The 17,161-nt window shown below is 42.1% G+C and overlaps 1 protein-coding gene across 2 annotated transcripts; it reads left to right on the top strand.

Annotated features, from left to right (window-relative positions):
* Nucleotides 1-855: 855 nt before the first annotated feature.
* On the top strand, nucleotides 856-10,067 carry RPP40 (ribonuclease P/MRP subunit p40). 2 transcript variants are annotated; one of them, XM_023221188.3, is made up of 8 exons: nucleotides 856-1,028; nucleotides 2,376-2,520; nucleotides 3,813-3,881; nucleotides 4,531-4,626; nucleotides 5,883-6,008; nucleotides 8,323-8,521; nucleotides 8,656-8,790; nucleotides 9,701-10,067. In XM_023221188.3, coding segments are annotated over exons 1-8 (894 nt in total). In that variant the 5' UTR covers nucleotides 856-905; the 3' UTR covers nucleotides 9,702-10,067. The 2 variants fall into 2 exon arrangements, with proteins under 2 accessions (XP_023076956.1, XP_023076955.1); XM_023221187.3 differs by lacking the exon at nucleotides 9,701-10,067 and adding an exon at nucleotides 9,452-9,682.
* Nucleotides 10,068-17,161: the final 7,094 nt, after the last annotated feature.

The following is a 17,161-nucleotide window of genomic DNA, read 5'->3' on the forward strand; positions in this document are numbered from 1 at the left end:
TTTGAGAAGCATATAGTAACATACTTGATTTTGCCCTGAATCAGTAAGGTACCGCATGCTGGGAGCCGCAGTCTCTTAACCGCTCCAAGCCTGTGACAGAAAAACTAAATGGAAAAATGACTTAGGAGAATTATCACTATTAAGCCCCGGAAACACCACATTGTTAAAACCGGTTCTGAAGGCTATTTAAAAGGGAAATCAATAGTAGTTTCAAAGGAGTCCTATTGTAAGGCAAAAATTGTGCTTTATCTTCCCGCACAAACTTCCCTGATGTTTTGGGAAGGGCCGAGGCAAACCTTTAGTCCCGTTGGCCTGTGTTAATAATGGCCAAGAGGTCCCCAATGGGTAACAGAGTCCTGTGAAGCAAACAGTGTGAGAAGTCAGAAAAGCAGCTGGGTGTGGACCCCCAGAGCAGCTTAGGGGGTTACTTAACTGTGCGGCTACATTTCTTGACCACACACTAGAGGAACTGGGCCTTTCCATGCGATGTTTTCCTTTCATAACGGTGGCAGGAAGCGGCCCCTCTGAAGGGCTGGACCGAGGTATGTGCCGGCGCCAGGCCGGGGTCCAAGGGGCGCTCCGAGGCGGGGCCCATAGAGGGTTTAGGGCAATTCCGAGGGATGGCGAGGACGGAGGAAAGGTGGCGTTGAAAAGGCAAGAGCCAGGTTCCCAGCGACTGGATATTTCCACTTGAGGCAGTGAATTTACATTTTCAGACACCCACCAGGGAGCTGCTTGCTGCGTGGGGTGTAAGAACTTCTCAGAAACCCGGCGCCGCCAGCCCTGCTCCACCGCCACCAGGGGCGCACAGCAGCAGGTACTCGGCCGAGGAAGGGGCGGGGCGGGGGAAGGGGCGGGGCCTGCCCTGCCAGCAAAGGCCGGGAGGACCAGGAACCCAGGAGAGCATGGCCACGCTGCGCCGGCTTCGGGAGGCGCCGCGGCACTTACTGGTTTGCGAGAAATCCAACTTCGGCAACCACAAGTCCCGCCACCGGCATCTTGTGCAGACGCACTACTATAACTACAGGGTGAGTCCGGTTGTCCCCGGCTTTTCGGGCCGTGCTCAATCCCTGCGTGCGAGAGAGGTTTAGGGACAGTACTAGGCGTCGCGGGGCGGGGCCGCCGGCGGTGCGCGGAGGGGCGGGGGCCCTCGCCTGGCTTGCTGGGAGTTGTAGTCTCTTACCTACTGTAAGCCAGTGGTTTGTAGGGCTGCAGGACTACAACTCCCAGGATAGGCAGGGCGTGGGGGCGGCACCCAGTCTTGAGGGAGCTGTGTCAGGGGCGTTCTGGCTGCTCACGCGGGTCAACCCGCCTAACCGGGAGTGGGTCCAGGGAGGGATTCGAGGTTCAGGGCCGGGACCGGAGAGTTACGATGGTGTGACGGCTGCGATGTGCAGCTGCCGGGCAGCCACGTGCACCTCGCTTTTTCCCCAAATCAGGGCGGGTCTCGCGCCTCGTCCCCACCACCGCCTCTGTCCCCAGCTTGAATCCCTCTCCCACCTGCACCACCTGCATACCTGTAGATCTCTCCGGAGCATTCTGCCTAGGCTCGGCCCAGGAAGCGACCTGATTTTCTAAAATGGTTGTGGGAACTAATGTGATATCTAGAAACTTCAAGAAACCAACCTTATAATGGGGGATTAAACATTTTACACTTTAAATGGATCGGCTTAATAACTCAGGTTTGACTGACCAGTGTCCCAGAGATTTAAGTGGTGACCTGATCAGTCAGAACAGGCTAGTGTTTGAGCCTTGGGACAGTGATGACTTTTACAGTGTGGCAACATTTGAAGCCTGTCCTGTTTTTAACACCTATTTTGGATGGAAAGCTCATCACAGCAGTCAGGGATGTATACCTTAACTCCCCTGTTGCACTTTTCTGTCTCGAAATTGGAAACATACAGGAGCACCATTGCTTGCACACAGCTTCTTAGTAATTGGATATCCATAAATTAATTCCTTATGCCCCGACAGACAGTTCGTTTCCTTCCAGGATAACACGAGGGTAAGCAAATCAAGGGATACTCAGTTATACTATATTTCCTTGAAAATAAAATGGTGAAAGGAATAGGACATAAAATATACAGTATTGCTAATTTGCAAAAGATAAAATGCAAGCAAGAGTTTTCCATTAAAAGTATTCTGTTCAGTCCCCTTCCTGTACTGTACGTTTGAATGCAGAAATGAAACACTTGAGTAGTCAGATTTCTCTTTGCCTGAGATAGGTAAGTTAACATAAGAGTTTTGTTGCCTGTGTTTTTATGTTCCAGTGAAACTCGTGGAGAAATAACTTTCATGATCTTACTTCATTCCTAAAAACCTGGGTGTTCATCTTCATGGAAGTAAGACCTTGTTTGTGTTACACATTCCAATAGGTTTCATTTCTCATTCCTGAATGTGGGATACTATCGGAAGAACTGAAAAATCTGGTCATGCAAACTGGACCCTATTACTTTGTGAAGAATTTATCTCTTCATGAATTAATTACACCCGAATTCATCAGTACCTTTATAAAGAAAGGTAAGAAAAACCTGAAATGGCTTTAAACAAGGCAAGATGAGGAAGTGTAGGTAGACCACATCACAATGTGGTCTAGGGCTGTAATTTTGTTTCGAACAGGACTTGTGGGATAGTCTGTGTGGTCAGGTGCACACATGCACTACCCCCTACTCCCTGTTCTCATCCTGTTCTTTGTTGTGCCCTCTTTAGGTGGTGGTTTCTGATTGCAATTGCCCATTGCAATTGCCCACAAGTGTTGGATGTGGACGTTGTAACATGAGGGTATCCGTCTCCTTAAAATGAGGATTAATGGAGAGGAGAGACTTGCAATCTGTATTCAGATGCGCTGCTTTCGAGGAAGTGGCTGCAAGGACACTGTGCTGTGAGCAGCCCCACAGCAGCTGCCTCAGAGGGTTGGTCTCCAAATGCAGCCACAGCTACTGTTCACAGAGCAGAGTGCTCGTTGGGGTCCAGTGTCTTCTGCTTAGATTTTTTGGCCATAACCCCTCTCTGCGCACCCCATTTCCACCCACATCTGCTGGGTTGGACTGGTTTGTTTCAGTTGTTTCCTGGGAGCCGTTTGTTTGAAACTATTTCAGAGGGTATTTAGGGATTCCACCCACAGTACGTGAGTCACCTGTACAGTGGCCACATGCTTATCTTGTGGTAGCCCCCACATGTGTCCTCTCCAGTGAAGATATGAAGAATTCTAGTTCCCAGTAGCTCCTCTCATTCTGACACTGCTGGGGCTACTTACGAGCTGGGCGTCTTGTCTGGTCTCATCACCATTATTCCTTTCATCTATTTTGAGGTCTGACACCACTCTGTCAATTACATGGACACTGGCTGTAGCAGGCACTGTTAAATATCTTACCAAATTTAACCCTTGCAACAATGTTATGAAGCAGGCCTATGATCCTTATTTAACAGGTGAGGAAACTGAGGCTTGAGTAGCTTTTGAATCTTAACCCAGAACTCTGCCTCTAAGATGTGTATGTTTATCTAGATTTCTACTTTGTACCCCTCTCCCTGCATCCCCAAAGGTCACATTCCATTCTGAGTCAATTTTTTGCTTGATGATAGTAAACTTGCACAAATAGGCCCTCGGTCGGGCAGTGAACTAGCTGGAGCTTGGTCTTCTGCATGCTCCAGCTTACCTTTAGCAGATGTTTGGTTTATTGAATGGACTGGAGCAGTGGTAGAAACTGACCTTTAAGTACCTGGAAGACAGGTTATCTTGTGAAAATAATCCACTAACATCTTGCAGGTGTAATTTCTTCTTTTAAATTTTTCGTCTGGACTTTCTCTTACAGGTTCTTGCTATGCACTAACATATAATACAAATATTGATGAAGATAATACAGTTGCCCTGCTACCAAATGGTAACACTTATTTTTTCATCTTTCTTTAATTGTTAAAAAAAAAATGCATACTGTTAAAAAAAAAAAAAAGCTGGGCACAGTGGCTCATACCTATAATCCCTGCACTTTGGGAGGCCAAAGCAGGTGGATCACCTGAGGTCAGGAGTTCAAGACCTGCCTGGCCAACATGGTGAAAGCCTGCCTCTACTAAAAATACAACAATTAGCCAGCGTGCTGGCGCACACCTGTAGTCCCAGCTTGGGAGGCTGAGGCAGGATAATCACTTGAACCCAGGAGGCGGAGGGTGCAGTGAGCCAAGATCATGCCACTGCACTCCAGCCTGGGTGACAGAGTGAGACTCTGTCTAAAAAAAAAAAGAAGATATTCAAAAGAATGAGTATACCATGACTTGTTTATTTCATCTTTAGTAGAAATTCAGATTATTTCTAATTTCATTATTATGAATAATATCCTTGGATGTATAATGTATAAATAATATCTGTGTTATAAGACATGTATACATATAAATATTCTTGTGATATAAATAAGATCCTTGTATGCAGTTTGGTACATCAATATCTAACTGCTCAATTTGCTTTGCTTTCTTTTAGTCAGACAACGTAAGTTCTATTTTTGGTATCTCTTATGGAAGTTATTATTTGATTTATAGGGAAATTAATTTTGTCACTGGATAAAGACACTTATGAAGAAACTGGACTTCAAGGTCATCCATCTCAGTTTTCTGGCAGAAAAATTATGAAATTTAGTAAGTATCATGTGTGCTCCATCTGTTTCTAAGAAGTCTGTAATCTTGTGGCAATTTAAATTTAAATGTTTGAATTGCCTCTAATCTCTTTGTTCAGAAAAATGTGGCTTTTTAAAAAAATCTACCAAACTTCTGACTCGAGCTTCATAGAGGATAGGATGATGCTTTTAAGTTCATTTCTTTTCAGCTGTAGATGCGTTTGATAAAGATCGTAGACTTGGACTGGTCAATTAAATATATATGTTTTGGGTTAAAAATTCAAAGTAATTTAGGAAGCCTAGGCAGGCGGATCATGAGGGCAAGAGATTGAGACCATCCTGGCCAACATGGCGAAACCCTGTCTCTGCTAAAAATACAAAAATTAGCGGAGCGTGGTGGCAGGCGCCTGTACTCCCAGCTTGAACCCAGGAGGAGGAGGAGGTTGCAGTGAGCCAAGATCACAATCACTGCACTTCAGCCTGGCGACAGAGTGAGACTTCATCTCAAAAAAAAAAAAAATTCAAAATACTGAACCCAAGATAGGAGTCTACAACTTATTCTTTTTTTTTTTTTTGAGATGGAGTCTTGCTCTGTGCCCCAGGCTGGAGTGCAGTGGCACAATCTCGGCTCACTGCAAGCTCTGCCCCCCCGGGTTCATGCCATTCTCCTGCCTCAGCCTCCCGAGTAGCTGGGACTACAGGCGCCGCCACCACGCCTGGCTAATTTTCTTGTATTTTTAGTAGAGACGGGGTTTCACCGTGTTAGCCAGGATGGTCTCGATCTCCTGACCTCGTGATCCGCCCGCCTCGGCCTCCCAAAGTGCTAGGATTACAGGCTTGAGCCACCGTGCCCGGCCTACAACTTATTCTTAATAAAGAATTTCCGTTGGCTTCCCCAGGTCTTTATGATTACTAGTAGAAATTCCCCCATGAGTGAAGAGATGTTTTGCTGACAGTGTCTGGCTGGAACATCAATAGCTGAGGCTGCCACATCCATTAGTAGATTAAACCTGACCTCTCAAGGTCCTCTGCCCTTGGTCTTTGACCTAGGAAATATATACATTTAAAATGTCTGTTTTTGTTAGCTCTCAAGGTTAGAAGTGCCCACCAAAGGGATCTTTTTTATTTGGCAAACCAAAGGGAGTGGAAGAAGAATAAAATAATTTTACCATCCATAAAATTTCACAAAATTCTGGTTTTTAAAAATATAGCACTTTTTCCATAGTATAAGCTGTATGTATATGAATGAAATATATATTCTTTTTTTCATTTTTAAAGTTGTTTCTATTGATTTGATGGAATTATCCTTAAACTTGGATTCTAAGAAGTATGAAAGAATATCTTGGTCCTTCAAAGAAAAGAAACCATTGAAATTTGATTTTCTTTTGGCTTGGCATAATACAGGTATGAAGAATAAATTATGTAATGATACAGTGATTTTGAAATTAATTGTTAATTAAAGAGGAGTAATGGAGGATTGAATGGTGATTCACTCTTATAGTCAAGGAATATTGTGTATATATATAAAAATAGTATTAAGGAAACTAGCCCTTCTGACATCTCTGAAAACCATTGTTCAGGGTTGTCTAGGCATGCAGGCCTTTCTGCCTGAGTCTTTTTGGGTTATACATAAATCCAGAGATCTTGAGAGTGGCTTTAGAGCAGCTAAATTTTATCTATTTCTCCCCTTTCCTCTCTCCAGTTTACCTTGAACAGTCTTGACTATAATATTTTTAAGTAGCACCAATTATAGTTATATACACAATCTGCTTATTTATTATCACAGGGCACTAACTCAGACCTACCATTAAATGTCAGATTAATTTGTAATAACTTTTAATTGATTAGGACACTAAATTTAGTTCAAAGTTTGCTATTCACCACACAGAGTAATCTGCCGAAAACGGCCATGTATGTTGCTTCTTTTAGAAGTGTATCTTTGGCCAAGATAATAATGGATCAAGACATCAGGACTTATGGTGTAGTACTCTCTTTTGGAGGATAGGAAGCGTGGTGGTCTGTTTTAGAAATACACCCATCTGTCTGCTCCTCGTGGGAAGTGTCTGGTCACTGGGTGCTCCAAGTTGCTCCCATGAGCCCTAGGTCTGGCCTTGGGTGCCTCTCCTGTGGTAGACAGGAAAGAGAGCAGAAAGGCTTATTGAAGTTTCAGTTGCGTAAAGTCTTCTATGCGGATCATCCAGACATTGGGTTCCGAATAGCTCCCTGTTCCTAAAGCTCCTGTTTTAAGGATTTGTCAGGAACTGTGAAAGGTCTGAAATTTCCTCATACTTGCAGGCTAACAAGATAGCCTGCCACAGTCTCAGGGATGCTGGCAGAAGACACACAAGCCCTGGGTGAGAGACACAGGACTTAATTCCTCAGAGGAATAGCAGTAGCCAGAATATATCAGTCAGGGTTCTCCAGAGAGAAGGGACCAATTGGATAGATGGATCCATGCATGGATGGATGGATGGATGGATGGATGGATGGATGGATGGATGGATGTTAGGGGAATTGATCATGCAACTGTGGAGGCTGAGGAGTCCCATGACAGGCTGTCTGCAAGTGGGAGACCCAGGGATGCTGGTAGCGTGGCTCAGTCCAAATATGAAGGCCTGAGAATCAGGAAAGAAGATGGTATAATTCTCAGTCCAAGGCCGAAGCCTGACAATCTATGGATCTGCTGGTGCAAGCCCCAGAGTCAAAGGCTAGAGAACCTGGAGTTCTGCTGTCCAAGGGCAGGGGAAGAAGGGAGTCCCAGCTGCAAGGGACAGCGATTTCACTTTTCCTCTGCCTTTTTGTTCTGTCTGACGCCCCAGCCGGGCAGATGGTGCACCCACAGTGAGGGCAGATCTTCCCACTCAGTCTTCCCACTCACATGCCAGTCTCCTCCAGAAACACCCTCACAGACACACCTAGAAATAATGCTTTACCAGCCATCTAGATAACCCTTCATCCAGTCAGGTTGACACCCACAATTAACCATCACACTGAATATCACCGTTTGCACCAGTTCACCAAGTCCCATTTGCCAGAGTGACACCAGGCGATGCTGGCACATGCGGTAGGTTGCATTACAGGAGAGGAACCTGGAGTTTAAGAACTCCAGTCCTTTGTAAGGGGCAGTAAGTCTGCTGATCTCTGCCTGGAGAGAGGGAGGGTGACATTATTTCTGTTATACTGGACGGTAAACAAGCCTGCCCTTTGCTGTGGAGGGAGTACTATCTCTGTCTTCCAAGGCCATTGGCTATACAAACATCCCTGAAAAGATACACTGGATTTTACTGGATTTTCAGAGTCAAATTTGGATGAGGTTCCATCACCATTCAGTTTCTCTTATTTTTCTTTAATAGAGATTGTGCAGATAAGCTTCTTCTCTCTGGAGTTCACTAATGTTATTCATACATCAGGAATGCTTTTGGTTTTAAGTGTGAAGTTGAAATTTTTTTATTAGCACAAACGGTGAAACTATGTTGGGTCTGATCAGAAACTATTGTGCTTTTCCAGGAAAAGTGTGAAAAAAAGATGAACATTTACAGAACTTGGGCAAAAGGAGCTGAAAGCAGCTTTAAATGATTTTAATTTGAATGCAGCTCTGCACAGCTTCCATCTTACTTATTCTTGCCACTCAAATGGGAATGGATGGGTTCAGGGATTCACTAAACTTGCTTACAATGGTCAAATGGATTCAGATGGCTTTGTGTGGTGTGTTTTTAAGGTTCAGAAGAATCAACAATGATGTCATATTTTTCCAAGTACCAAATTCAGGAGCATCAGCCAAAAGTAGCACTGAGCACAGTGAGAGATCTCCAGTGCCCGGTGCTGCAGAGCAGTGAGCTCGAGGGAACGCCAGAGGTGTCCTGCCAGGCTCTGGAGCTCTTCGACTGGCTTGGCGCCGTCTTCAGTAATGTCAGCCTGTGGGTATCTGAACTCCCTGTGTCTTCTAGGGCTCTGGCCTGCTGCTTGTTTTTAATAGGAGTTTAATACTTTGGAAGGGATCATGTGATGGATGTCAATGTGTTATCTCTCTCTTTTTTTTTTTTGGTGACAGAAATAATGAGCCTAATAATTTCATATCAACCTATTGCTGTCCTCAGCCAAGCATGGTGGTGGCAAAAGCTTATTTGTGTACAATCACTGGCTTCATACTTCCAGAGAAGATCTGTCTCCTGTTGGAACATCTCTGGTGAGAACTCTTTGCCTTTTATATCGCTCATCGTTGCTCTATAGAACAGTATGTAAAATAGTATAGATTTTTCATTTTGGGAGGTAGTATATAAATAAAATGTACATTGAAAGGAAACTCAAATCCCTTATTGCAAAGACTGTACATTGAGTATAATCCTATTTAGTAAGCATATCTTCTCAATCTTCCCTTTTAAAATGTCACATTTAAGTCTTGAAGGTTTTCCTTTTTAAGCCCAACATCCCTTTTCACATTTATTGGTTTAGTACTTCGATTTTCTTCAACAGGAAGGCTGGATATTAAAACTCCGGTGAATTATCCTGCAACGTTTCAGTTAACTGAGACTCTGAGAACAGTACTCTTAATAGGAGGGAAACTATCGTTAAACACCTGTGGGGTTTTTTGTTTGGGTCTTTTCCTCTTAAAGACCTCCCAGAATGAGGGGGAACAGTGAGGTTTGTTTTGTGTGTTGTATATTAGTTAACCCTTATGGAATTCACAGCGTCACATCAGGGATTTATCACACACTTCTTGATTTTCATAAATTAAAGCTAAGATCTAAGCTTTATTAGAGTATCAGAAATACTACTTATCCTGAAGAAATTTTTTAAAAGTGCAGACATTCCTAACTCTTCCTGTTTAACAATTACCTTTTTTTCAGTCACTACTTTGATGAACTGAAGTTAGCGCCATGGGTTACATTGTCCGTTCAAGGCTTTGCAGACAGCCCTGTTTCTTGGGGAAAAAATGAACATGGTTTTTGGAAAGGAGGAGAACATTTATATAACTTTGTGATTTTTAATAATCAAGACTATTGGCTTCAGATGGCTGTTGGGGCGAATGATCACTGTCCACCATAAAAAATACAAAATTAAAAATCATGTTTGCTTACGTTTATGCTTGCTTTCAGATTTCTTAATGGTAAAAGGTCTGTGTGTCCACTCAGGCTTGTGTGATGGTGACGTTTCTCAGATCAGCATTTGCTAGCATCTTGCACTGCACCTGGGACCCATCTGTGATGGCGGCAGGGCCTGCTGTCCAACGAATAGCTCATAGTTGATTTCTCTCTGTCAGCGTAAGCACAAGGTTGTGGTTACTACGTGGTAGACTGGGCCAGGATGTCCAGGGACCGGGGGTATTGGTCCCCATCTCACCCCACTGGGTGAGATACATTTTGCTCATTACAACTTTTTCAGATAATAAAAAGAAATCTCATCCTTACCAGGGCCAGTCGCTGTTGTAAGTGCTCTTTATATGTTACCATGTTAGATTCTCACACCAACCCTTTGAGGAAACTGAGGCACAGTGTGTAAATACGCTACCGAAGTTACAGTGCTAGTGGACCTGAGACTTGATCTCAGGCCAGCCTACTTCCTAAGTGTGTTCTCACGCTAATGCCTCTGGATCAAAGAGGGATCAGTGGATACTGTCAATTGTTACAGAACAGGTTGAAAGAATTTTATTTCCAGCAGTAAGGCTGATAAGGACCAGTTGAAAACAACTAAAACTTTAGAATACATATGAATAACCATATTTTTAATGTAAAAAATAAGAACTGCAAAATAAGAGTTCTCAAAGGCAAAAAGAATTTTGTGTGTGTGTGTGTGTAAATGGAAGCAGAAACCCAAAGAAGTAAGTGAAGTACTGATGCCACTTTTCAGCCTTAGGGCATCTGCCAAATGTCAAATTGAATTTTTCTTCTCATAGCCTGGGGTGGGAAGGGGCTGCAGAACCGCACACAAAGCTCAGGGCCTGCCCAAGGGAGGAAAACTAAGAGGAGACCTCATAAAGTGAGACCCCAGAAGGATAGATGTAACATAGGGGTGAACTAGGAATAAATCCATCTGCTTCACCCATCCCCCCAACCCCAGGGAATAGCAAGGAAGATTTCTGTCATGGGGGAAAGCATCTTACTTGAGAGCCTATATATAACCACAGGCAGTTTTTAGGGTGGTTTGTTTGCTCAACCTGGATAGTCTTAAAAAATCTCAAGCTGGAAATTTCAAGTGATAACAGGATTTTAGTGCCTTACAGGTAACTGGCAGAAGCAAAACAGATTGTCTTTGGAGAAACTCGGAGAGTTTCAAGGAATATAAGTTCATAGAAAAAAAATCACAAATGTAAAATAGGCAAGAACCAGCAGAAACAAGGGGCAGAAGGCCACTAAGTCTTAGAAAGACTTAAGATATTAAAGTTAGCAAGCAGATCCATAAAGTATGCTTTATACTTACAGAAATAAGGGGAGTTAAATGGCATGAGCATAAAAACAATGAAGCAGATTGTAAAAAGTGCCAAACAAATCTAGGAATGAAAAATATAATTGAAATTGCAAGTTCCACTGGTTGGTTTAACAGCAGACTAGATGCCACTGAAAATAGAATAATGGATATGAAGAAATTAAGATCTTTTCAAATTTGCAAAAGCTGAAAGACTGTCATCCATAGGTCTGCACTGCAAGAAAAGTTAAAGGATGTCCTTTGGGCGTAAGGAAAATGCCTGCCTTCTGAAGGAAATGAAGAACACTGGAAATAGTAAGAACATGGGTAAATGTAGGATTTATTATTTAAACCTCTTTAAAAGACAGTTGTTTAAATGAAAGTCATAGTGTGGGATGTATATGTGTAAAAGTAAAATGGATGACCACAATAGCTTAAAGACTAGGAGAGGAGAATCATGCTATTGTAAAGTTCTTATGCACAAAGTGACATGCTACCATTTGAAGATAGAGTGTGATAAGTTACAGATGTGTGCTAAAGCAGCTGCTAAAATGATGTACCAAAAAATCATACCTATTAAACTATCAAAAGATAAAATGGAATTATTTTAAAAACTTGATTCGTCAAAAAGACAGAAAAAGAGGTAAAAGGGAATAAAGAACAGATAGGATGAATAGAAGACAAATAGCAAGATGAGAGACTCAACCTAACCGTATCAAAAATCACATTAAATGTGAATAGTGTAAACACCCCAATTAAAAGGCATAGATTTTCAGACTGGATTGAAAACACATGAGCCAATTATATTCTGTCTACAAGAAATGTACTTTAAATAGAAAGATACAAATACTTAAAGGATGGGAAAAAATATATGCTAACACTGGTTACATGAAAATTGAAGTGGCTATATTAATCAAAATAGGGCAAAAAGTAATTCCCAGCCTATTAGTCCATTCTTATACTGCCATGAAGAAACATCTGAGACTGTAGCTTATAAAGAAAAGGGGTTTAATTGGCTCATATTTCTTTTTTCTTTTTTTTTTTTTTTTGAGACAGAGCCTCCCTCTGTTGCCCAGGATGGACTACAGTGGCACAATCTCAGCTCACTGCAACCTCCACCTCCTGGGTTCAGGCGATTCTCCTGCCTCAGCCTCTTGAGTAGCTGGGATTACAGGCATGCACCACCATGCCCGGCTAGTTTTTTTGTTTGTTCAATTTTTTATTTTTTTTAGTAGAGACGGGATTTCACCATATTGGCCAGGCTGGTCTCGAACTCCTGACCTCGTGACCCACCCACCTCGGCCTCCCAAAGTGCTGGGATTACAGGCATGGGCCGCCGCACCCGGCCTAATTGGCTCACATTTCTGCAGGCTGTGCAGGAAGCATGGTGGGCATCCACTTGACTTCTGGGGAGGCCTCAGGAAAACTCAGTCATGGCAGAAGGTGAAAGAGAAGCATGGCCATAGCAGGAGGGAGGAGTCAGGGAGGTACCACACACTTTTAAACAACCAGATCTTGTCAGAATTCTATCATGAGAAAGCACTAAATGGGGGGATCCATCCCCATGATCCAGTCACCTCCCACCAGGCCCCACCTCCAACACTGGGGGATTACAATTTGACATAAGATTTAGGCAGGGACACAGACCCAAGCCATATCACCCAGGATTACAGGAAGTTATTTCATACTTATAACACACACCTCATAACAAAGCTTCAAAACACGTGAAGCAAGAACAAGTAGAACTTCAAGGAGACATAGATCAATCCACTATTATCAGACGTTAATACCCAACCCTCAATAATTGACAGAACAAGTAGGCAGGAAATCAACAAGAATAAAGTAGACTTCAACAATTCTATCAATCTACTTGACCCGATTGATATTTTTAGAACATTGTATCTTACAACAACAGAAAATTTTTCTTGAGAAAATTGAGAAACAACTCAATTTTGTTTCTGAGAAATAACTTGAGAAAAATTTTTAGTTGTTTGAGTTAAAATAATAGTATCGGATTTATAATATATGTAAAAGGAAAAGTTTTTCCTTTTGTAGAAAGGAATGTAAAATGTAGAAGGATTAAGTTTTTCTCAAGTACTTATGGAACATTTATAGAGATGGACTACATTATAGACCATTTAAAAAGTCTCAAATTCAAAAGATTTGTCACATGAAGTATATTGTCTGGCCACAGTGGAATTAAATTAGAAATCAATAGCAGAAACTAGAAAAGAGAAAAACCCAAAGTAAGCAGAAGAAAAGGAATAATAAAGGTCAAAGTGGGACTTAATGAAATTTTTAAAATAGAGAAAAATTAATGAATCAAAATTTGGGGAGTTTGGGGGGAAATATTTTTAAATTGAGAAATCTCCAGCCAGGTAGACATATCAGGGAAAAAAGAAACAAGACACAAGTTACCAATATAAGGAATGAGACAGGTGACATCACTAAAGAGCCTACAGATAGAAAAGGATAGTGAGGAAATACTAGGAACACCTTTATAGCAATAAATTCAACATAGATTACATTGACACATCCTTTGAAAGGCACAAATTACCAAAGCTCACCCAAGAAGAAATAGATTACCTGAATAGCCCTATGTCTCTTCAAGAAGTTGAAATTACAGTTTAAAAACCTATAACGAAAATCTATGGCCATGTGTGACTCGCACCTGTATTCCCAGCATGTTGGGAAGTTGAGGTGGGAGGATCACTTGAAGCCAGGAGTTCAAGGACAGGCTGGACAACATAGCGAGATTCTGAAGAAAAAAGAAAAAAAAAAAATCTAAAAAACTAAAAAAATTAGCCAGGCATGGTAGCACATGCCTGTAGTACTAGCTACTTGAGAGGCTGAGGCAGGATGATTGCTTGAGCCTAGGAATTGAAGGCTGCAGTGATCTGTGATCACACCGCTGCACTCCAGCCTCGCTGACAAATCAAGGCCCTGACTCAAGAAAGGGAGAGAAGGAGAGAGAGAGAGGAAGAAATACTTTCCACTTCATTATCTGAGGCCAGAATTATCCTAGTACCAAAATTATCCCAGGACCCTGGTCAAACAACATGCTACAAAGGAAAGAAAACTACAGACCAACATTTCTCATGAACATAGGGTAAAATTCTAAGCCAATTTATCAAATTGAATCCTACAAGATAAGAAACCGGTAACACAGCATGATCAAGAGGGAATATCCAAGGAGTGTAGGGTTGACTTAACATTTGAAAAATCAATCAATATAATTCATCATATAAACAAACTCAAAAAGAATAATCGTATAATCAATCAATACAGAAAGGCATTTGACAAAATCCAGCTTTTGCAAAATTCCATTGCAAAATTCAATGGACTTACAAATGAGCTACTAGAACAAATAAGTGAGTCTGTCAACGTTGCAGGATAAAAAGTAGTGTACAAAAATCAGTTGTATATGGTAGCAATGAAAAATTAATAATTGAAATAAAAAAATCAACAACATTCGCAGTCACATAAACAATACTACCTTTGCAATAGCAGAAATACCTGGGATGAGTCTGACCAAAAAAATGAGAAAAATACCGTACACTGAAAACTACAAAATATTGCTATGATAAAGAAGACCTAAATAGATGATATACCTTGTTCATGGGTCACAAGACTCAATATTGTTAAGATGTTGTGTCATACTCCCAAAATATAGATTAAATATAGATTTAATATAATCTCAATCAAAATCTCAGCAGCCTATTTGTGTGTGTGTGTGTGTGTGTGTGTGTGTGTGTGTGTGTGTAAATTGACAGGCTGATTCTAAAATGTTTATAGAACTTCAAAGGACCTGGAGTAGCCAGACAACTCCACAAAAGAAGAACCAAGTTTAAGGACTAATATTACCGTATTTTAAGCAGTTATTCTGAAGCTACACTAATCAAGACTGTGTGGTATTGACATGAAGGATATACCAATAGATCAATGATACAGGAATTGTATCCAGAATATAAAGTACTTTCAAAACTCAGCGATAGGCCGGGTGCGGTGGCTCAAGCCTGTAGTCCCAGCACTTTGGGAGGCCGAGACGGGCGGATCATGAGGTCACAAGATCAAGACCATCCTGGCTAACACGGTGAAACCCCGTCTCTACTAAAAAATACAAAAAACTAGCCAGGCAAGTTGGCGGGCGCCTGTAGTCCCACCTACTCGGGAGGCTGAGGCAGGAGAATGGCGGGAACCCGGGAGGCGGAGCTTGCAGTGAGCTGAGATCTGGCCACTGCACTCCAGCCTGGGCGACAGAGCAAGACTCCGTCTTGGAAAAAACAAAAAACAAACAAACAAAAAACCTCAGCGATAAGAAAACAAACAATCCAAATGGAAAATAAAGGAAAGACATCAACAGACATTTTACCAAAGAGTATATTTAGACAGCAAATAAATGAATGAAAAGATGTTCTAACATCATTAACCATTAGGAAAAAGGCAAATTAAAATCATGATTTCATTAACTTCTACTAGAATGGTTAAAAGATAGTGATAACACGGAATTCTGACAAGTATGCTGAGGTACTTCATCTCTTATATATTGCCGGTGATAATGTATAATTTCACAACCATTCGGAAAAATATTTCCCAGTTTACTTATAAAAGTAAACATGAAATTATTGTATGACCCAGTAATTTCACTCTTGGGCATTTATCCTGGGGAAATGAACTTATGGTCACACAAAAACCCATACTCAAATGTTCATGGCAGCTTTATGTATAATGAACAAAACCCAGGAAAAAAACAAATGTCCTTCAGTGTGTGAACTTGTGATCCATGAAATGCTGCTTAACAATAAAAAGGAGCAAGTTATTAACACACACAATAACTTGGAAGGATCTCAGGGGAATTATACGGAGTGGGAAAAAACCCAGACCAAAAAGGCACTGTTGTATGATTCCATTTATATAACATCCTTGAAATGAAAAAATTGTAGGAACAGAGACCAGACTAGTGGTTGCCTGAGATTAGGGATGTTGGGGGTACGGAGGGGTCGGTGTGGCTGTAACAGGGCAATAAAAAGGATCATCGTGGTGATGGAACTCTTCTATATCTTGACTGTGGTTGTCAGTACATGGACCTGCACATGAAATAAAACTGCATAGAACACACCCCACCACCGCCCCCAACAAACACACTACAAGTAAAACTAAGGAAATCTGAATCAGGTCTGTAGATTGCACCAACGTCAATTTCCTAGTTTTGACAGTGTGCTACAGTTATATTAGATGTTACCACTGGAGGTATCAAATGTTACACAGGACCTTTCTGTATGATATCCGCCACTTCCTCTGAATCTATAATTGTTTCAAAAGGTAAACACAAATTTGGGAAAGAGAAAAGGGGATAGGAGGAGGGAGGCCCATACAGGTATATGTGAATTGTCCTGACTCAAACTTCCTTGCAGAATGGATGATTCCTGTGGATTTATTACCATATTTGAATAAATAAATGGTCATGCATGGGAACGGTGATGAAAATGGGTCAGAATCAATGCAAAATCACAGTGGTTACTCCAACCCTGTGCACTGAGCCTGGAGGAAGTCTACAGGGGGTGGATGTCTTCAGTAGACAGTCCTGGATTTCCTGAGGATGAAAAGCAACTGAGAGCATAGGAACAAGCAAAATAGAAAGAAGGCAGGCAGTGCTCAGAACATAAGGCTGCAGCACGCACTGCCTTTTGCACTGTAGGTAAGGCTGGTCTCTCCCTGAAAAAGGCAGGCAGCCAGGGGCTGACCCCAAGGATGGTGAGGTGGGGCGCAGGGCTGGGCTCTGTGGCAGCCTGTTCTGGCGCCCAGCCTCTGCTGGGAAGGAGTTGTGGGCCAGCCTCTGGGGAGAAATGCCTAGACTGGTTGAAGAGGGCTGTGGTGGGTCAGGATGTGGAGGGCACTCATGGTGGGCTTCCAAAAACCTAGGATCGGTCCCCAGGACTCTCCCTCCATGTCTCCTTTATGTCCCCAACCCCAGCCATTGGCCATCCCCTGCTCTAGCTGGGGCAACCTCCTTCAGTAGTGTTGACAGCAAAATTGCGTATCTTATTTTTAGCAAAGCTACTCCGTATATGACTTGTTTAGCATCACACTACCTGCCAAGTGGATATCTTCTCTGGGACGAGTTGCTGTCTTTGCCCATCTGTTATGGACTGAAT

This window comes from Piliocolobus tephrosceles, chromosome 5 (genome assembly GCF_002776525.5).
Source record: "Piliocolobus tephrosceles isolate RC106 chromosome 5, ASM277652v3, whole genome shotgun sequence".
Lineage (NCBI taxonomy): Eukaryota > Metazoa > Chordata > Mammalia > Primates > Cercopithecidae > Piliocolobus > Piliocolobus tephrosceles.